Genomic DNA, 22703 nt, shown 5'->3' with positions numbered 1-22703 from the left:
GTATTCCACAGGTGGGTAAACATTATTATCCTACTTCACACAGGCTGGCAAGGAGAGACATTGGGGCAGGGTAAGTCAATGGCCAACCTGAAGCAGAGCAGCGTTCTCCCGTCTCAAGCCAGCAGTCAGCCTTCTGCAGGAAAGCCGACTTGCAAGAGAAACAGTTGGTGGGATCAAGCCCACTAAGCAAGATCCTCCAGTAATGGAAGTCATGTGGGAATAATAGCTTGGAAACTCCTGTTTCCCAAAGAAATGCTTCTAGGCTGGATTGAAAAGTCACAAAAAGATAAGAGATTACCTATATAGGAGCAATAGACTTTAAAACCTCACTTAAAGTTTGAGGTGTACTTACATAAAACTGAGAATTTTACACATACTGAATACCAGAGAAGTAGGCAGACACCTCCACATCACTCACTGCTGCTTCCCTTCTTCCTCTTCTACCACACAAGTCAGGTTAAGACCCCTGAAAAATGTGACCAGCTACACCACTGCCCTGGCATGCAATGAACTATTTGCATCTTTTACATTCACATTCTGCACAAGTCATTTGACTTGTGAGCAGAAAAATAAGCAAGGCAAAAGCAGCCTATGTGCAAGTGGCAGGAAAAGTAGCAGCAGGGATACAGCTTTGAGCAGTCTCTCTGTGATCCCAGATGCCCCAGGACACCACTAACCACTGGTCAGGTCTCACTTTCAAGTCTCACTCTGTCGAACTCTCACTCACTTAGGCCCTGGTCCAGAAAGGCACTCAAGCGAGTATCTGACTTTAAACACAAAACTAGTCCCATTTAGATCAACTGGATGTCTCAACTGTTTACAGTTACAATATATGTTTAAGTGCTTTGCTGGACTGGGGCCTTAGGCAGAGCTTATTTAACACTTTCTTCAAGGTATCTTGCCAGTTTCCTCTGCCTCAAACAAGCTTTGTCTATTTTCCATCCACTGCATCTCCTGTTGTTTCTTGAACAAACACACATGTCCCCAGTCTGAAGGCAGCAATTTCTGCCACCACAGTAATCTAGGAACCAGCAGATATTATATTAAAAGGCAAGTCACTATGTTCCTCAAGACAAGACAAGAATAAATTAATAACATTCACTGTCAATAGAAGAAAAAGGACAAACACAAGCAGTGGTGCATATGCTGTGGGGCACAGGGAGGCGATAGGGAAGGGGGAAACAAACCAGGCGTGTGGAAGAGGTAACAGCTTGAGGCATTTTTCCTCACCACAGCAATCACCTCTGTAAGATTAGCAGGAGTTTTCACTTCATGCTGGAGCTGATAAAGCACCAGAGTTTGCCATAGGACCTGCCTGCTGGGAATGGAGAGCGGAGACATCTGCAGCAGCGCTGTGTGAAACAGCTTTTTCAACAGAAGCAGAGCATTTCCAGCACCAGTTTGTGCAGGATGGCTCCTCCACCAGTCTCTCCCTGCATTAGGTGATGCAAAGACTCATTTCCACAGTCCTCAGCCTGGAGGGATGAACTCAGAGATGCACCCCAGTCACATGAGGCTGCAGATAGACCAAAAAGCACTTGCAGCTTTTTGGCTTCTCCTCTCAGCAAAGGAACTAAGCCCATGGACAGCAATTGAATTATTTAAGTAATCAAAGACAACAACTTGTTTTAAATCAGAATTGAAGAAACTGCTCAGACAGACTTTAGAACAACCAGCAGGGGATCGCTTTGAAAAACACAAGACTCCCAAGGACCATGGAAAAAAAGCCACAGTGGAGCAAGGAGATTAGAAAAGAGGAAAGAAACAGCATGAAGAGGAAGAAGTATCATGTGCTCTGCTAACTGCACCTCTTAATTAAAAGAATACAACCCTGGCCCAGGGAATTAATGTTACTGTACATCCCTGCTGTAACACACGTTTCTTAAGGGAATACATTCCTGTTCTTCAAAATGCTGCAGGATTTACTTTCATCTGGCTGCAGTATGTTCCCCAAGTAAAGACATTACCAAAAGACCATCTCTAGAAAGCCTGTGCTGTTATTCATATATTGAAACATAAGTAAGATATTATTGGTTTGGAAGCTGTCAAGACACTTCTCTTTATGCGCTGCAACAGAAGTCAGAGCGAGACATTCTCCAGCCTCTAGGAAAGGCTTCCATTGGACACTGGGAAAAATCAAAGGCCAGAAATCCTTTGGGGTGTTGACATTACTTTTCTAAACTAAATCATTACAAGTCCAGTTCCCATTCACATAAAGCTCATTTTATGTGAGATATAAAGCTTCTAATATAAACAAAGATTTGGAATGAAAAATAGGCCAATCATTTCAGCTGCCATGCCAAAAAGCACTGCAGCTCTGTCATTGCTAATACCATTATGGAGTTTGGGCATGTGAACATCTGTAATTCTGCTCCCCCGGACCTTTTCCCCTGAAAAACTTGGCACAGATGGATTTATTTATTGTTTTTTTTTTTAACAAAACCTAGTCATTAAAAACTGGAAAATAAGAAAAAGCCCTGGAAACTGCATTGTCATTAGTGTGCCTGTGTTGTATTAGACAAGCCATGTCTCTGCTTGGAAACAAATTGATTGCATCTCTTGGTAAATCAGTCACACTGTGGATAATATACCAATCACTGCCTAGATTAAAAAATAAGCATCTGCTTAGAAACACAAACCAACTGAAGAGCTGCACAGCTTCATGGCGTGTTCTGTTTCTCTGCTGTTCATCACGCACACATACGAACTGAACCGAACCACGTCTCTAGCAGCAGATCAGGGTGCTCACTGCAAGCTGGAACTGCCCCATGCTTTTGGCACATGTACAGAAAATGCATTTAAAGACATTATTTAGAGAAAAATGCATGCAAAGTATGCCATGGAACATTTACCTATCAGTGAGCACCATGACACATTCACAGGTTCTGAGAGCTGCCCTTCCTTCCATCTCGTCTTCATTAAGCAGCTCAGATGAGCATTGCAGCATGCTTGGGAAGTCATGAAATTTGGAGTCTTGCTGAACGAAAGGAACTGGAAACTTTCAAATCACAAAGCCTCCAACAACACATTACCAGCATCAGTCACAGCATGCACTTATTCTGCATTGACATTAGTGTAAGGAAGACCAGGTTTGGTCAAAATATCTTTCTGTGACTTCAAAGTTTCAATTAAGCAAAGCATATTCCAGAATTAAAGGGATGTTAATGGAAAACGTCTAAGCAGATGCTGGCCAACACAAGAATACACTAAAACCCAAATGAGACCCCAGGACTTTGAATTGCCAATAGAATTGATTCAATAGCAATGCCTCAAAAGCATGCTCTGCTCCTCACAGAACGTGAGTGGAAACACAGCTGCACTCTGGGGTGATGCTTCCAAATGCTCTCAGCAACTCTGAATAAGCCTTCTACCAAAGACAATACAAACCACCAAGTTCAGTGCATGCCATGTCACTTCCAAATCTCAACAAACAGGGCAAGCTCATCATGACAAAACACACAACAAAATATAGCAGAAGAACCCACCCTGGAAAGCAGCACTAACACTGGATTTCCACATCTTCAGCACTAGAGTTCTCCAGGGGTGACCCTTCTGTACATGTTTGCAGGCAGAACCGCTATCTAGATACAAGGGAGATGGAAACCTCAGGTTAAAACTGGCCCAGGACAGAACCTGTTGGTGCAGGCCAAAGCCTCACCTGCCAGGTGCACCCCTTTCCCAGCACATTTTCACCTGGGCTTACATCCAAAATAAACCATTGAAGTCCCAAATCCCAAACATCAAAGATGAATGAACATAAAATATCCAAACTCTTTCCTAGTTTGGCTCAAACTAGTGAATTCTGCAGAACTTAAGCAGGGCTCAACCCTTGTGCAACAGGAAAAAGACACTTTGAGCTGTCTTACTTCTCACTTCATCAGAACAAATGTTTGATAGATTCAGGCAAAACAGAAAAATCCTGAAGATTAGAAAATCCTTTTTCTACATACACAGAAATCGCTCATTTCAGAACTCTAAAAAGCAAGGAGAAAACTTCATGAAAGCCAAAGAAGCCACATAGGAGACTAAACATGAGAGTTGTTTCCCAATGAAGAGAGCAAATTTAAATGCACAGCATTAAACATTTCCTTTTGTATATCTCTGTGTTCCTCCAAAATGTGAAATGTACATTCATGCTCAGAGAATTCCTATTAATCTCATTGAACTGCAATCACTAAATATAGGCTTCAAGAACAAAGATTGTCTCAAGTATCAACAGCTTCCATCAAATACTGTAAATGCTTTCCTGACATATAAATGGATTTAAAGTTTGGAAACAAAACTGATTATTCCAAGCCATACATTCAGCTGGAGAAATATTCCTAGCAGAAATGAACAGTAGCTTTTCATTGATTTGAGTGGATTCTATAGTATTTATTACTAGGCAAATGAGATGCCTTTTAATTTCCTAGAATAAAAGACAGGATATTATGGTGAAGGTTGGTAGAGGGCATGAGAATATGTATATGGAACGAGAAGTGCAACCATTTGCATTTGGCTGTTCATTTTAACCCCATTATGGTGTGAAAGTCATGCAAAGGAGGTTGGATAATATTTTGTTTAGTGAAACCAAATACCCCCCCTGAGCTGGTATTTTCCTGTATGCAAAGCATTTGCTTCCTCCCTTCCCCCAAACAGCCATGCAGGAACAGACACTGTTTTCTCATATGGCAAGTGCTTGAAATGACAGTCGTCTTTCATCCCTGAAAGCTGAGCCAGCTACACATCACAGTATGGACACACAGATCAAAACTATCCTTTCTCCCATGGCATTTGGGGCAGGAAGCAAAAGCAACACTATATTCTGCTTAAAGCCAAAATCCAAAGTATTCCATTTCACACGTCCTGCAGTGGACTCTGAACATCTATGGGAAAAGGAGCACTGGCAGCACTCCAGACTATCCCCATTCATCAATTAGTTTTCCTTAGTTGTGGCAAAAGCCCACAGAAAATAACCACCTCAGTAGTACCACCAACATCCCCCAGGCTGACAGGAAACAGTGGTACCAGAATAATGGAGCGAAGAGGCAAAACAAAACACCTTGCCCATGGATAGGACAAGGGGTGATGGGTTTAAACATCAACAGGGCAAGTTCTGGTTAGATAGAAGGAAGAAGCCCTTTACTGTGAGAGTGGTGAGGAGCTGGAACAGGTTGCCAAGAGAAGCAGTAAATGCTCCATTCCTGGCAGTGCTCAAGGCCAGGCTGGACAGGGCTTGGAGCAACCTGGTCTAGTGGGCAGCGTTCCTGCCCATGGCAGGGGGTTGGAACTGGATGATCTTAAGGTCCTTTCCAACCCAAACCATTCTATGATTCTATGATTTCTTTAAAGCACCACACATATTCAAGTCCCAATGAAGTCAGTAAGAACTGCATGCCTCTCTTCTTCAGGACAAGATACTTAAGACACTCAGCATTGAAACTGCTTTGTGTAAAAGCACTCCCCTTGCTCACTGCTACATGATACATGCCTGGAAAAAAAAGCAACATGTTATTTTTTAATGGAAAAATACTTATCTGATTTAAAAAATAAGGAAAATATACCAAAGTAACTTTTTAATTTACTGGCTATGTTTACAAGTAACAAGTACCATCATTAACAGGAATGAGTTCAAGCTGTTTAAAGATACATCCTTTGGGGTCATAACAACACACTCGAGGGATGGGCTTGCTCCTCAAACCATCATTTTCACATTGAAAGCAGCTTTATTTTATCCTGAAGCCCCAAGAAAAGCTTAGAGAGTGAAGCCACTCAGGCCAAAATTAAGACAGATAAATAGTTTTCGAACAATAATTCCCTCTTTACCCCTTATTTACATAAAACTGATGAATAGCTTCAGATACCTGATATATTACAGATTATACTGATGCCTGATATACTACAGATGCCTACTATACTTCAGATTGCTTGATATACTACAGCTCTGAGCAATCAGCTCAGAATGCAGGAACACTGTGGAACAAATACAAACCTAGTGCTGTTAGTAACAAGAACATTGATCGTTAGGAAAAATAACTTTGTAAGGAGAAGATGCCAGGCTGTTATTTCTGACAGCACAGTTCCTCCCATCACAAGTCCAGCATAGCAGGCATTCTTTTACACAGGAAATATTTTAGCCAACCAAAAGCAATTGCCCACTAAATTCCCTCAAAGATGCATTACGTGTATTCTTTAGAGGACTCTGGCAGAAAAGCTGTCAGGCTCTGCTGCTCAGATTGACTATTTTAATGAGCATTACTGAATGACTCAACTCCAGAGGATCAGAACCACTTGCAGGATCTTGAAGACAGCAAAGCAAGTAGAGATCAAAACGTAATATTTCCCTCCTGAACCTCAGTCATCTTCACTGTAACCACCAAGCAGCTCTGGTGTCAGTAAAATACAGTAAAACTACAGTAACAAATAGCAGGATTATATCAGGCCTTGATACCTCATGAAATTAAAGCTGAATTAGCACAATAATCTTTCAAGAACCTAAGGGCCTTCTGAAGGATCCTGACACCAGCTCATACATGCAAGGGGAGGAAAAGAGTGTGAAATTAGCTTCAGTGGGATAATGCTACAAAAGCAGAAGTAAGCTGAGCCTCCATATCACCACATATCTGTCCTTTGCAGCACTTCAAATGATTTTACAGTTCTTCTGACAGATAGGTACATAGACACCTCTCAGCAAATTACACTGAATATACACACCTAATCCCCTACTTGCAACGTCAAGACAGAATTCTTGCCCCTAGGCTTTTTCAGTTATTACAATTAGTCCATGTGAACTTACCCTTGATAATCCCAGGAGACAATAACCGGCAAGGGGAACAGTGTAACAGAACATCCGACAAGTACAGGCTTTGGGGAGAGGATTTCTGTAGAGCTGACAGAGAAAATATACCTGATGTACAAAACTGTGCAGAGCCCTTCAGTCTGATACGTTCCAAAGCCAGAGACAGCAATAGCACTGCTCTCCCTGCTGACTCTTGCTCCATGATCTGCAACGCCCGAGGCAACAGCCTCAGTCAGTTACTGGCACCACAGGAAGAACACTCTGGGTAAGACATTTGTGCTGCATTCAGTGAAAATCTTCTTGAAATAGGGAACTGCTCTTGGGTTTTTAAAGCTGGATGGAACCATTTCATCACAGCTACCTCATGATAAACATAACGTAGGCCAAAAAATTCACCCAGTGCTCAACAGCTCCAACTGCAGAGCCATCAGAATGGCCTCAAATGACATAAGTCAGCAGGCCCCATGAATGGCAACAGGGCAATCTCAGGGTTTCAGGTTCCCCAAAAACCTTGTAAAGTTCCCACATTTAAGGGAGCTGCTTCCACCTGTGGCACTCACCAGGAGATTAGATCACCCAGCCAAGAACCTTATGGCAAGAAAAGCAGCAAGTTTGCATTTAGTCCCTCCTTCTTTATTGAATAAATTCACTGAGAATTAACCTTAGCTGCTGTTGATGCTAAGAAGACCTTTTTCCCCTTCCCCAGTGCCAAATATCAAGTTCTTAAATTCTCAAGACAAAGCAAGTATCTTCCCCAGAACTACTGGGACCTTCACTATGCAGAAGTTCTTCCCTGTGAGGGTGGCCCATATACAATATTGTGAAGTTTTGTGCATCTTTTACTACTGCTCACAGTTTACTACACAACCATCATAAGAAATAACTCACTAGGATTGAAAGGTTTGTTAAAAAAATATATATAAATCACAAAAACAGAATGTGAGAACATAAATCACAACCTACAAACAGACTGTCATAGGAAAAAGGCAAATCACATATTATCTCTCCCTATATAATGGAAGAAAAGTCAGGAGAACATCTTTTGATCCCTGATGAATTAGGATTTTGGTAATGACTAAGATTCCTCTATAGTCAGAGGATGCCTTTGCAGCTTCCTCCCTTGCCTGGGCCCTTTTTTGGAGAATTTACTTAATGACTGAAAGAAGCAAAACCCTTTCAACAGTTCTTTCTAGCTGGGCATCCAAAGGCCTTCCTAAAGCTCTTGGCTGTACTAAAAACCTGGTTTATACACGTGTAAACTACTGCTCTTAATGTTGTGAAGAATATGTGGTTTTCAACATAGAGCAACATACTGTGCAGAGGAAAAATAAAGAGAGAGAGAATGACAACATCCAGCTTATGTCTCAGCAGTAGAATGACCTGTAACTTAGGAGAAATGGAGTCTATCATGGTGATGGTCCCCCAGTTGCCCTCCTGGGGAAGGTGCTGTGCTCACTACTGCATGCACTAGAATGCATCCCATTACCCCACACCAGGTTTCAATTAGTCATCTCTTAATCAACTTCAGATTCACTTATTTAAAAGGATACAATTTTAACAATAAATCTCATGGACAGTGTTAATTAAAAGCCAAATCTTGCCCTGAGCTGGACTTCCAAAGTCTATGAGGATGTTCACAGCCCATTTATTTATTCCAGCGTTGTGTCAGTTATTAAATTACAGTAAATTAAAACCACAGTGACAGACCAATAGCTAAAATAAGCGAGGCTTGTTGCATCTCACTTACAAAGGTTGCCAGACTCGGGCTCTGACAGGCTGCCAAGAAAAGTGAGTGCAAAAGTAAGAGGCCCTCAGTTCAAAAACATCCTTAATGAACGTGGAGTGTTCCCACCTCAGAGATGCCACCAGCCCCTTGGTGTTCCCAAGGTAACCATAACTGATGGATGCAACGTAGAAAGCTGTAAAAAGCATTGACAACACTACTAAGTTTCCCCAGATATTAAAAGGAAGTCAATGGAGCCTCATGAGTATCCATCAGCTAAGAGGAGGCCAGCTCTGCACCACCTAGAGCTTCGGGAAGGACTTCTGACACACTGCAAATGCAGCTCTCCTGTCTAGAAGCAGGAAAATGCAGCAAATGCCCAGACAGGGCCTGGACAAAGGAAAAACCCACTTGGAATTTCAGATGTTATCCCTGGCTGAAAGTAACCTGTGAATTACCACATTCTCACTTCTAATTGCCCACTTCCTTCTTGCTGCAGCTTCTCTGCTGTGGAGTAACTAGCACCCCACAGGTACCCAGCACACAGGGGAGCTGCTCTGTGCTTCCGCTCTTCATAGAAAAGCAAATGGCCCACAAATCCCACAAATGAACCATACTTTTTTTTTTTCATTTAGAGAACAGCTTTAAATATAGGAAAATGATTCAAGACAACAGAAGAGCAAGTCAATGGTCAGAAGCAAAGACCCACCTAGTGCTCTTCTGTGGCCTTTGAAAGCATCTAATGCCATAAATCCATTTCCCTGACAATCAGCTGGGAATTAAATGATCTCTTGTGATGGTAGGTGAAACACACTGAGAGCAGAGCTCACTGTGGTGCTCTGGAGAAAGAGATGTATCCATCATGCTCCGAAATTTCAGTAAATTCACAGAGAGATAATGTATTTCAAAAAGAAAAATGAAAACACATGGGATGAATAATTAACTTACAAAATAAAATGAAAGCCTAAACCATACAGAATGTTTGTTACTTATACAGCACATCAAATGTTTCAGAGTAAACAAAACAATTACCAAGATACTTCCTTTTAGTTGAAGCCAAGTTAATTTTGGAGAAGAGATGTTCAACCATGATAACTGACCTCTTACAGGAAAAACTGGGAGAGGCAAAAGCTGTTGTAAATACAGCACAGACTCCAAGCGCTCAGATACACAATAACTCTCCAACAGTGTCACAGATGAGAGCGATATTCACTGTATAATCACAGAATCCCAGACTGGTTTGGGTTGGAAGGGGCATTAAAGCTCATTCAGCTCCAACCCCTGCCACGGGCAGGGACACCTTCCACTAGAGCAGCTTGCTCCAAGCCCCCAACACTGCCAGGGAGGGGGCAGCCACAGCTTCTCTGGGCACCCTGTGCCAGCGCCTCAGCACCCTCAGAGTAAATACCCATGATACCCTCTGTGAGGAGAAGGATGAGGCAGCAGTTCTGTAAAGAGAACCTCACTTGATCGGAACTGGATCTAATCTTAGCTCATTGCTCTTTTTCTTACTTGGCGAAGCTTTTGGCTTCTCCTGGAGACCACCCCGTGTATACAATCACACAGCTTTGAGGACAGAGCTAATGAAAAGGAATTCAACAGCAAGGAAACAAAACCCCTCTCCAAATCACATATTCAACAGCTATTCAAAGGTGTAGATGCAGATGCAGAAGAGACCAGCCTGACCTCACGGGGTGCACTGAGTCTGGACTAATCCTTCCTGTTCTTTTCCAGATGTCCAACTATCTCAAGGACTTCAACGATCAGCAGTTCCAGAACACAGTCATATCTGCCACAAAATGCCTCTGGAAGCTGTTTCGTATTATCCAAACACACCCAGTGTATAATACTGTGCAACAAAGGCTGGTATCAAGTCTAACAAAGAATGAAGAGAAGTGCTCACCGCAAGCAAAGACTCTCCTAGGAGGACATCAAGACTCCTATGCCCTTACTATATGCGCTTCAAACTTCTTAGGATATCTATCAGCCAAGCCTTGGCACCATACTCTGCAACTCCATCCTGGCATTTCTGTTATCCAAAAATCCTTATGTATCTGTCACCACCTTTACACCTCTGCTTTTAAAGCAAAGCCTTCAGGAAGAGCAATCTTATCATCAGATATGCACATGCTGTTCAAAATCAGACAAAACTTCTCTGGAAGATGGTGGAAAACTCACTTTAATTGAAAAATCTTCACCACAGACAAGTGTCATAATAACGTTTCTATAGTGCTAAAGGAATGCTTAGATGGAAGAAAAATACCGACCTGCAGCCTCTTCCTAGCACAAAGTAATCTATATACTACCAGAAGCATTGCCATTATCTTTCAAATAATGGTAGTTTCATAGTTGTAACAATGCCAAGAAACAAGGGAAGGTGGTGGAGTTGTACTTAGGCCTTATTAGGATCCACTCATGCTCTCAGGCCAAAGCCCACATTCTGCACTCAAAAGTTTGCCAGCTGGGCTAATGAAAAATAGCACTTTTCCCTACTAATGCCATTCCCACCTTTCACCTGGATGTGGTTAGGAAACTGAAGTACAAAGACAGGTTCTTTTCAAAGTGGTGTTAGCCCAACAAGAAGAGATGAAGTACCAGACATGATCTGAAAAGGACTTTAGCAAAATTCCTCACTCACTGTATCATCCCAAGCAGCTTCATTGCTCTTGACCAGGCTTCTGAAGCCTTTGATCTGATCTGTGCCCTGTGCCCTTTCTGAGGAGCTTTTGGGAAGTGCTCAGCTCTCCCAAGTAAACATGACAAGAGCCAAAAGTCCTGTGAGTTTTGAGAATAAGGCCACACAGATCATAAAATCCCTCCTTCTCCAGCATGTAATCTCAGCACTGAGGCACAGAGGTTCTTTGAATGAGTAGCCAGTATGTTCTATATTGAGCAGCAACAATTTGGACACTCAAGCAGCACACTGTATTTACACCATCAGTTCTTTAAAACTTTGGCTTAGCATCTTCAGGAGGGACTGTGCTTCAGAGGATAAAACAGCCACCCCTACAGAGGAAAGTTCATGCTGTGAATCTGGAAACACATATCCTTCCAGAGATCATCTCAAGTTCTAAGGGTAAGAAAATACCCTCATATATTTCCAGTCTCTGGAGGGAATGTGCGACAAGGTTATAAAGCTGCCGAACATTTTCCCTTACTTATCTCTGATCTTCCCATTTCCCATGGTCTGCTGCTGTTCTCCCGACACAGAGCCTCACCACCCTGTCTTTCCCAGATCTGCATGGAGCAGATGTTCAGGCCTCTGCTGCAGACAGAGCAGAGCATCTGGGAACCGGACAGGAGTAGGCACAACCGACACCCCTTGGAGGAAAGGAGCAGAAGGTCACAGGAAGCCATCGTGAAGTATCAGTTTCAACATATGACCTGACCAGTTTGAAAGAAACCCTTTTAATAAAATGCAGGCTTCCACCAGGGCCTCCACTAACTGTTTTCTCAAGAACTCATCTAGTCAGGAAGCTTTACCATTGCATACTGAGATGGCTGAGTCTTAACATAAGCCTCATCCCAAGTATCTGTTGCTGAGTGAAAGCATGTCTTTGTACAACACAATGCAGAACAGGGCATCAGCAGCAGTTATAAAACACACACAACATCTGCACAAAGTTACCAGCACTCCTGCTCCAGCTCCCGAGGAGGAGTGTGCTCTGCCTCCACACGCAGTGGCTTGCCTCAATTATTGTTCCTAAAACTTTCCCTGAGACCAAGGCCAGACACATCTCTCTTCATCACTCCCAAAACACCATGAATGTGCCCAGGCTTCCTGCTTCCAACACAACACAAAGGCCTGGTTGGGTTAAATCATGCCTGGAGCAGCACTACAGAACTGACATGGAATTGTCCCAATCCAGCTGACAGGGACACACTGCCTAGACCTTGCCAACGTCAGCAGCAGAGGATACTTCTTCCTGCAGGCCACAAGTTTTTGTTGTTGTTCTATGTCCTGTGAAGGTGCATGTAGCTCCTCACTGATCAAACACAACCAGAGCCTCTGTGCAGCTCTCTAAAGGGATTTTGTTAAAAGAGGCTATCAAGTACAATTACTCAGTGGAACTCAGTACAACTAACAAAGCAGACTTGACCTTGGCTTTCTTCTGCTTCAGAACCCATTTCATGCCTTCAGCATGAACTCCAGCTAATGACTTGTTGAAATACATTAGAAAAAGGTAATGTTAATTATTGTACACAGCACTGCTGAAACACAGTGCTGGCCCCACAATTAATGTCGCAGAATCATAGAGTGGTTTGTGTTGGAAGGGACCTTAAAGCTTATCCAATTCCAACCCCCTGCCACGGGCAGGGACACCTTCCACTAGAGCAGCTTGCTCCAAGCCCCTGTGTCCAACCTGGCCTTGAACACTGCCAGGGATGGGGCAGCCACAGCTTCTCTGGGCACCCTGTGCCAGCGCCTCAGCACCCTCCCAGGGAAGAGCTTCTGCCTAAGAGCTCATCTCAGTCTCCCTTCTGGCAGGTTAAAGCCATTCCCCTTGGCCTGTCCCTAGCTGCTGTTGTAAAAAGCTACAAGGTGAAAGTGCAGTAATTCCTGTTGGCTTCTTCTCCATGGGAACGATGTGGCTTTCTGTTCCTGTCGGTGACCATTCTGCATTACTTCTTCAGGAATCTAACTAATCATCCTCCAAATCTGTGTCCATCCCAGCAATAAGCAGCATGGGATTCTTTTCACAAGCCACTAGCCATTTCCTTCCCTATACTGCTCTGTGGTTTTACTTGGAAACAGTGGCACTCCAATGTCTCCAGTTCAGGAGGAGATCCTGGAAAGCAATCTTCCTCACGACGGGTTGCTGGCATGGAGTATGCTGAGAAGCCTGCATTATTGCTTTCCCTCACTAAAGGGTTCCTTTCTAAAGCTACTCCTTTTCCCAAGCTGTCTGACTTTGGCAGAGCACCATTTTCAATATCACATAGCATTAGATTCCAAAAGTATGAAAGTTTTTATTTTACATTATTTACATCACCAAGAGGGCCTGTAAAAACTTTACTATTAAATAACAGTAATATTTAGGGCTTTGTTATTACTTATCACATTAGTGGTATCTATTTAAGCTGAAATTATTCAATTTTTTCACCCTCACAAACATCATGGCCTTTCTATGCACCCTGTCATTTCCCCTGCATTAAAAGACATTAAACATGACCAAGCCTCTCATATGCCATGCTCCGGCCAAGGTGGGGACAGTGATTCTGCTTGTAAATAGACAGAAAAAAATATAACATTTTCTGCAGCCCTGGACTAAATGAAATTTTACACCAAATGTAAAATTTCAGGAATTTTAGGATGCTACTAATTCACCATAAAGTATGTAAAACCACAATCACCGTGCCTATAGAAGCATCCTTCACCTAACACCAGCATCTTCTTGTTATTTCAGAAGAATCATAGACAATTGCTCTCATTTACTCATTTCACTCTTGTTTCATTTATAAATTACTTGATCCATTGACTTTCAATATCTCCATGATTAGAATGAAAAAGAAACCAGGATGGAAAAAGCTCTACAAAATGACTTAAATATTCAACTGCAGCCCCAATCAACCCAGAATTTTTTAGCTCTGCTTTAGGGAGTTGGTTCCAGAGCCCCCAGTGCTGCACTACCCTTATCACTAGAAACTGTTCCCTCCCATATAACCAGATTCAGATTTCACATAAACCTTCCCTTTGCTTTAAAGTTCAAGTGAGAATTATAATACAACAGCCCTAGTTTGCTAATTTTTAAAAGCAGAAACTTGGATCAAAGATAGCATCTTAACAATAAAATAACTTCATCTGCTATTCAGTTAAGTGTTTCAATGCATAGGAGTCACTGTCAAAATGCAGGATGCATTATCACTATCACACCTCTACCTACACAAGGCTGGCATGAGACTTTCCAGTGTGCCAAAGCTCTGATAGAGGCTGCCTTGATTATTTGGGCTGAGGGAGCAACTTTGCCAGGGAAATACCAGCACATCTGAGCTGGGTACCTACAGCAGGAGGAGAACATCACACTGAAACAGCAGATGAAACCCATGACTGCAGCTCACAGTCTAGCAGATCACTAAAAATTGCTCAAGATAGAAAATGGGAAAAACCTGCACAATCACGCGAAGGCAAAACTTGCAGTTGAGGATGACTGAGGATTCCGCCAGGGCTTGGGGAAGAAAAGGTTTACAGGTTTTATTTTGTGTTCCTCAACTTTCTAGATATTTCTGGAAGACAATCACTCTGTGGAAAGCAGCTGCATTTAGTTAAGAGACTTTTAGAAAGAGTTTTTAGCTCTGAGGTGCTTTTTGGAGTCTCAGAAGACTGCTGCATTTCTACATGTGTTTCCTAAGAGTGGTATCTAGTGTCACGCCTCGGGGAAGCTTCCCCCCCCCCCTTCCTTCATTTAGGTATCTGTATTTAAAATCCATCCACAAGCTTTAAAACACTCCCCTGCTCAGATCTCATTTGCAAGGCTTTAACTTAAAGTTCCTGTGTGCACATCATCAACAGAGCATTTTCGGTAGACTTTTAATTATAGAAACAAAGAAATGATTTCTTGAAGATAATTTGCTGATACCTCAAGCAACTTTTGTCAAGAAATGCAAGATCTACAGTCCTGGTGAGCCAAACAGTAACACCTACTCTCATCCTCTTAGAGGCTTAAGGCAACAAAAGCATTATGTTTGTTTGTAAACTCATAAGCGGTGAAATAGCAGCCTGTTGACCCAGGGATGAAACAATAACCACAGGGGTATTACAGGGACTAATCGAGAGCTGTGGAACTTTATCTCACAAGAGGCAACTTGCAAGGAAATCAACACTAGCCCCTTTAATTTGAAACATAATCCGGAGATTTGGGGTTTATTATATGCTTTTAAAATGCTTTTCACTTCACACTTCTTCCAATGTGACTCCTCATGAAGTTACCAGATACGGAATAATGTAAGAATAAAGCTGAACTGGTAATCATGGAATAATATAAAACACGGTGAAAAATATCCAAGTTGGAGAGTTCCTGTTACTTAAATTGACATTAGCTCTGTGATTTTCTTCAGAGCACTCAGGCCAGCCCTGGAGCACCCTCGCGAAGAGCAGGCATTAAAGACAGCATGAATGTACAAAGGCAAATGCGCTTTTTGTTTTGTTTTGCTCTGCAAGGAAAGGTCATTGACAAAAAGGAAGCAGCAGGAGACAGGGGGAAAAGTGAAGAGGAATTGCAAAATAAGAAAAGAGCTTTTGGAAGGCAACACAGCAAAACAGTTTTGGTCACTTGACAATATCTCAACTAAATGGATGAGCTGGTAATAATCCCCCCAAAAGAGATGTGACAATAGCTGCTCATGTTCCCGGCCTCCACGCAGACACACATCTGACTCGTCCTACTGAGCTGCATCAGCCACATGCATGAGGCCATCTGTGCACATCTGTATGCATTTACTGGATCAGTGTCAAACTGGGGAGTCTCTGGAGTGGGAGTCACATCTCCACAGGTGTTTGGATCAAGCACAGCACAATCAGGCTCTCATTCTCCTGGACTTCAGGGAGCTGAGAGCCCAAACTACTCTGGAATACTTTGATTGTGTTAGACCGTCAGATCTTGGACTCCCAGAACATCTATGCTGGTAGCAGAAGTTGTGCTACTACCAGAAATGGACTTTCCTTGCAGCCCTTACTTGACACGCTTGAATAAAAGGTCTTTTACTCATTTAGTGGTCCATATTCTGCCGTTTTGGAAAACATGAGGGTAAAAGGGTAGAGACTGAAGGGTTCTGTGGGGTTGGTTGGGTTTCTGTGGAGCAAAATCTATTCGCCCAACCACTACAGTGACTTTAAAGAACTTTATGAAACTATTTCTATTAAGTATTTCACTTATTTGTTTGGTTTCTTAGTGTGTTTCATGTTCAGGTTCCCTTATTCTTCTACAAAATCCAGATCTTTAACAAGGGGAAAACACAGTGTGTTGTTGTAGCATGTGCTAAATGTCTAACTATTAAAAAAGCCAATAAATCACTTGATCTGCCCATGAATCAACATTGTGCCAAAGATACTACTTAAAATACAGAACATATTTCACTGTGAAAAGTAATCATGCATAATGACTATATTAATAGCCCTACACAGAGGTGAATTCATATCATGAAAGATACGTCCCAGAAAAAATGGCCAGTTCTGGACCCAGCTGCTTTATGTTTGTGGGGTTGTTTTCCCCTCCAGGCTCTTAGAAACATACAAAATTTCAAATTATGACCCTAAAGTTTTGAAATTACCTGAGAAACAGGAAGAAAGAGAGCCTGTCTTCCCCCTCCCCTTTTCAAACTACAGCTATTTGTTAAGCACATACAGCACTCCCTAGAGACCCTAGAAAACAACATTTGGAAATCTTCCCATTGAGATGTCATGGAGAATTCCTACCCTAAGCTAGAACATCATCCAGCCATTGAATCTGCACCAGGAGACGCCTGTGTGCAACCGAGTCGCACTGGGATATCTGGAAGTCATTTAGAGGGATCCACTACCTAACACACAGTGCCAGGTAACGGCATCATTAGGGATGCACTGAAACACAGAGGGAAACTCAGGCACAGGCGTGGGACATGAGCACTGTAATTAGCTACGACTGACTTTTGAAGAGCAGCTATCCTTTGCAATTTGGAGCAGAGGCTTTATAACCACAGCTCTTTCAGCTCTGGACCGCTACGTATTTAAACAGCTTTCTCTCGTTCGTGTTCACTTTTCCCCCTTTCTTTAAATACTAAATACAGCCACATTACCAACCTTTTCACAAGCGGCTTGTGATTTAACTCCCCACCATAAAGTACCTTCAAGGAGCTGGATCATGAACATCCACCTCTCACTGAAGTTCTCATGCAAGCGTCCAAAAAGCAGTGCTCGCTTTTTACTGACTTGGCCTCAGGAATCACCCCTTCTTGCCTAACTCCATCTCGGTCCCTTTATGCATGCGCTATGCTTACGCTTTAAACATAAATCATCTGCAAAAGGCTGAAATCAAACCGCTAATAAAACAGAAGGATTGCGAAATAAGTATTACTCGTTAAAAGTAAATCAAAGAGTCTTTTAAGGTTATTGTTTAAAAGAACACATCTATAAAAACTTATTGGAAGACTACGAGGGGGTTGAGATGGCAAAACACCCCCCGAAGCTGGAGCTGAAGGACAAGTCATCATTGATAACACCACCTCGGGAGCCATCAATCACGTATCAAAAGCGGGAACGGTTCCACTCCGCCGAAGAACTCTGCCAAACGCTTGGAACGGCTTTTTACGAAGCAATTAAACACAGATCGACGATAAAACTCCGAGTTCGTTAACGCGGGGCGGAGGGGGGGCGATGGAGCCCCGGGCAGCCCCTCACCACCACAGCCGCGGCAGGGCAAGGCCGGCCCCGCCGGACCCCACACGGGCGGCTCCGGTCCGCCTCACACCCAGACACCCCCCCCACCACCACCACCGGTACTTCCCCGTCCCGCCGCGGGCGAAGGGAGCCTCCCGCGGGACAAAAGCCGGGACACGGCCCCGCACAGCCTTACCTTGCGTGGCGTCCGCCAGCTCCGCCCGGCTGCCCGCCCGCAGCAGCAGGAGCAGCGGGAGCAGCAAGAAGCTCCCGTCCCCGCCGCCCGGCTGCTGCATTCCTGAGACGGCGCCGCGCTACTCCCACATCCAACCGCGCAGCGCCGGCGTCCCGGGCCGGCCCTGCGCAACCGCCGCGGGGCCGCGTCTCCTCCCGCGCCGCCGAACCCGTCCCACGCCGCGCCCTCGGGGCTGCGCTCTCCCGGGCGGGCGGGCGGGCGCCGCCGCCGCCTCAGCCCCGCGCTTGTCACTGGCCGCCCGCTCCGCTCCGCTCGCTCGCTCCCTCGCCGGCCGAGCAGCGCCCCCTACCGTCCCGCCCTCCGCACCGCCCCTGGCCCGCCGGCTGCGCGGCGCAGGGGGGCGCTCGCCTCGCCTCGCCTCACGCCGCCGCCGCCATTTTGCCCCTCACCTCAGCCCGCGTGGGTGAGGCGCCTTTCCTCAGACCCCTCCTCACGCCTCCCCTTTCAGAGCAGGTGGATGCACGAAGGCACTAGTTGGATTTACCATTCCGTCCCTTCCACATTTTGCTTTCCAAGTGTCTGCCAGTGCACACAGTCTGCGGGATTAATGCGCTTGGAGGGAAAACCGCTTTTCCAGGCACACTTACAAAATCCCAGACTGGTTTGGGTTGGAAGGGACCGTAAAGCTCATCCGGTTCCAAGCTCTGCCATGGACAGGGACACCTTCCACTAGAGCAGCTTGCTCCAAGCCCCTGTGTCCAACACTGCCAGCGATGGGGCAGCCACAGCTTCTCTGGGCAAAACCATGGGCTTTCTGTGGTAGGAGCAAGCACAGTCCCGGCTGCTGGCACAGACACCATCATGCTGCGGAGTCCACTTCTGTCACCTGCTATCTCCATTCCTGATCTTCACAGTCTCTTCTATCACGCATGAAAGCTGGAATACTTCGCCAGCAAGTGTCACTGAGGAGGCTCCCCAGCCACAAAGGTGCCGTGTCAGTGGAGGGGGGATGAAGTCTCCATCTTAGGGTGCCCAGCTGCAGGTGTGGGTCAGGCAGCTCCTGCCCCACACAATAGAACCACACCACAGTGCAGATGAGGAGTGGTCAGGAGCTGAGTGCACTTTTTAGGATGATTCCATTGAAACAAAGCAAAGAACCAGAACCAGGAGCATAGAAAAGTGATTTCTTACCTGTTCTTCATCCATAAATTGATGATCAAGAGCTTATTTTCTCCTTCCAACACACCAGGTTTACTGAGTATCTCCTGCTTTTCCTGCCAGGCAGGAACTCGGAAGTCCAATTGGCATCTTCAGAATCCTTTTCGACCCTCTCTGCCTTGTGAAATCAATATTTAATGTACTGATTTATCCTCATTTAGTTTTTACTCAATCAAAAGCCACGGAAAGGAGTCTGGTATAGTTGGTACCAGAGATCATAAACGCCAACAGTAGCATTGCGATCCTGCTTTCATTCCCCCATTCTGCAGCACATCTCACCCCAGGCTGGCAGTGCCCATTCCCATGAGCATACTTCTTCCATCAGCCCATGACATGGTACCTACAACCAGACCCCTCTCTCTGGTGATAGGAACACAAAGTACCAGTTCCCCATATGTTATATCACAGCCCTAACTGTGGTCAGGCAGATAGCACTGCTTTACTGGAGGTGAAGGATGCTGACAAAGCTGGTTGAAGCTACTAGGGGTGATAACTACTTTCCATTCAGGAGAACGATCGCATTCCTGGGATGCTTAGGTTAGGTTCAGGATTTCAAAAGTCAGCAACTGTTTAATACAAAGTTCATAAGCAGAGTGGAAACAAGGACAAGATTAAAGGAATTTCCTCCTCACTTCCTGCTAGATTAGATCCCACCCCTCTTCGGCTTGCTTTCTGCCATATGAATCTTGTGTTTCTTGTCAGACACTAATAGCTTCAAGAGGAGGAACAAACCCAGATAAGCATCTGGCTGAGTGTTAGGGAAGGAGTTTGAGGTCTGAAACCACCTTCTTCTCATATATATGAACATGCAACTTATTCCTCCTCGATCCAAGGAGGACAATGACAAGAGATTACCCACTTCCTACTGAAAACCACCCAATATACAAGCATGGATTAAGTGGAAGAGACAAGCAAAGCTTGATATTGCCAGAGCTATTATAGGATCTGGATGTGACACATGGAAGAGACTGTCTGCTGCTGGGACCTGCATGCATATGTTCATAGCATGGTGGGGTTTAACTTCTGCAGTGTTAGACAAAGTAGCTCCTTGTTTGAGGTTTCCTTCTGCCTTTCCACTTTCTGCCACCTTGCTCCGATATGCCTTGGGATGCAGTTTCACGTGCTGCCACCTCCCCCTCTTTCCCAGTCATGCATCCATGTATATTCTCTGTGTCAGCTCCAGTACACAGGCACACAGGACTGACCCCTTCACAGCTGGATGAGCTTACACCAGCTTAAACCAACCACAAAACCAAGCCCCTCCAGACCTGATTCGAATCAAGGTTAGGAAGGAGACACACCAATGGCTTCCCCAGGCAGCTGCCTGGTCATCCCAGTGCTGCTTATGACACAGAGCCCAGAGTCAAGATAGTTCAAGAGCTAAGCTGGCCCCTTTAGAGTGGAGATGTTTCTGCCAATTCAGGTCCTTGAACCACCTTTTGCCAAGGGACAGCAAATGCTCTTTGGTCCTTAAGGAACTGGGAGTTGGAGTGCCACAGCCAGCAGAACAGGGGCCTCACAAGCCAGAGCCTGATCCACTACTCCCTTGGTGAGGCAAGGCTGAGACCAAGCAGAAATCAACTGTCAGTTCCTTAGAACAGGAATTCTAACTTTGTGAAGGCACTGTCTCCTGAAAACTCAGCTCCAAAATGAAGGATGCATCAAGTGAGACTGGGTCCGTTCCAGCAGGAGTCTTTGGAACACAGTGCAACAATTACCAGGCAGGTCCATAATGATAAGATGGGCCCGAGATCAAGCAAGGAAGTCCATCCATGTGCCAGTGTACAGAGCAGCAGGGTCCATAGCCAAACACAGGGATGCTGGAGTTACAGAGTATGAGTCCTTCAACACAACCCGGATAGGGACTTAGTGGGGGGCCAGTGCAGAGCTTAAATAAAGCCCCTGGGCAAGGGTAGGGTGGGGTTGGAGGTCCCAGATGAGGCTGGTCAGTCATTAAGAGCAATGAGTGCCCTCAGGCTCCTGCCACTTATCATCTAGGTCCAGGAATACTAGAGCTAATGCCAGTGAGAAGGTCAGGCCGTGCAGCTGGGGTAGGGTTTCTGCAGAACCAGCCAAGGCTTGCCTGCCCTGACCCTCTGAGGTGACATTTCACATTACATCTGAGCTCATCTAACAAGCTGCCCGCAATAAAAAAATCTCTTTTGTTTTCTGTATGCTCATCTGGGCAAGTCCATTCCTCCAGATCAATGTTCCTCCAGATCAACCAGTTAGGTCAGCTCCCCCCCCCAGCTGCTGGGGTGTTAGATCCAGCAAAGGGTGGGCTAGGAGCAGCTGAACCAGTGCTTTTGGCAGTAAGATTAAACTTGTTCAGCTGTAACACAGAAGTGTTCCCTTCATCTCTGTGTTTGGTGTGTAACAAAGACAGACATCCATGAGGTCCAGGTACCTCTGAGCTGGGTACAGGGATGACCCATGGTGGGTGGCTAAAGGTACAAAATAGGTCTATGGCAGATGGGGAAATGAAGTGCAGATTCCCCAAGTCTTCATTTAGCTTCAGAGTGTTAGATACATGCAGTGTGAAAGGATAAATCATTTATAATTAAAACCCAAACCCTTATTTTTAGCTGCAAATCTACCAAAGTGCATGCAATTAGCAAATATAAATCACTTCCTGGCTTGAAGACTGCAGCACAGCACATAAAGGAAAGTTAAAACATACGTTTGGGGAGTACATGGTACATCTGCTCTCAATCTGCAGCATTTGGAAATCAATACAATTATTCCCCCTACTTTTCCTTCAGCATGCTGCAGCCTGTCATACCACAGTGAAAGAACCAAAAATATATTAAACAAAGGAACTGGAGTGGACACAGCCCTAAACACCATAAAATGAACAGCACAGAGTATTCATAATGAACTGATGGCAAAAAGTAGTCGAGGTAGGATAAGTGCTGGCTTGGGAGGACAAATTAGTTTCTCCTACATGATCTGCAGGACGCTTTGGAGATGTAACACTCAGATAAAGCTTCAGAAGGTGACTCTGGGGAGAGGAATCAACTGCTTGATGCATGCCTACATACTTTAAAACAAGGAAAGGCTTGTAGTCAATATCTTTGTGGAATTAGTTCCCGCAGGGAAAATGTATTACACACAAAACTTTTTGATTCTTTTTTTGGTTTAATGAAAAGATAGCAAAGGAGCTGCTGTCTGGGAGTGATTTGTAAGTACAATAAACCTCACAAGAGGATGATAAGCAAAATATTGTAAGAGAATAATGTCAGAAGTATAGCAAAATAGAAACGTTACACATTTGTAGTTGCTGACAAAGTGCGTTCTAAAGTATCATGTCACGTTCTAAAAGAATCCTTGTTTTCCTTCCCATCTTTCACCAATACTCCTATTAATCTGTACCAGATTCCTTTCTTTCAACCATTTGAGGCCACAGTAATAATCATCCTTTGCCCATCTGAAGTCC

At 44.4% G+C, this 22703-nt stretch overlaps 1 protein-coding gene across 3 annotated transcripts in view; it reads right to left on the bottom strand.

The window, feature by feature from the left end:
• ROR1 (receptor tyrosine kinase like orphan receptor 1) overlaps positions 1-18296 on the bottom strand; it is a 177188-nt gene extending 158892 nt beyond the window's left edge. For all 3 annotated transcript variants that reach the window (XM_062617571.1, XM_062617574.1, XM_062617573.1), the window contains exon 1: positions 18050-18296. In XM_062617571.1, coding sequence (XP_062473555.1) covers positions 18050-18149 — 100 coding nt within the window. In that variant the 5' untranslated portion in view covers positions 18150-18296. The remainder of the gene's footprint in view (positions 1-18049) is intronic.
• Positions 18297-22703: the final 4407 nt, after the last annotated feature.

The sequence above is a fragment of the Pezoporus occidentalis genome, unplaced genomic scaffold (assembly GCF_034315485.1).
Source record: "Pezoporus occidentalis ecotype Australia unplaced genomic scaffold, CSIRO_AGI_Poc_V1 ctg198, whole genome shotgun sequence".
Classification (NCBI taxonomy): Eukaryota; Metazoa; Chordata; class Aves; order Psittaciformes; family Psittacidae; genus Pezoporus; species Pezoporus occidentalis.
Note: the sequence above shows the minus strand (reverse complement) of the source record. Positions and strands in the feature narration are given on the sequence as shown.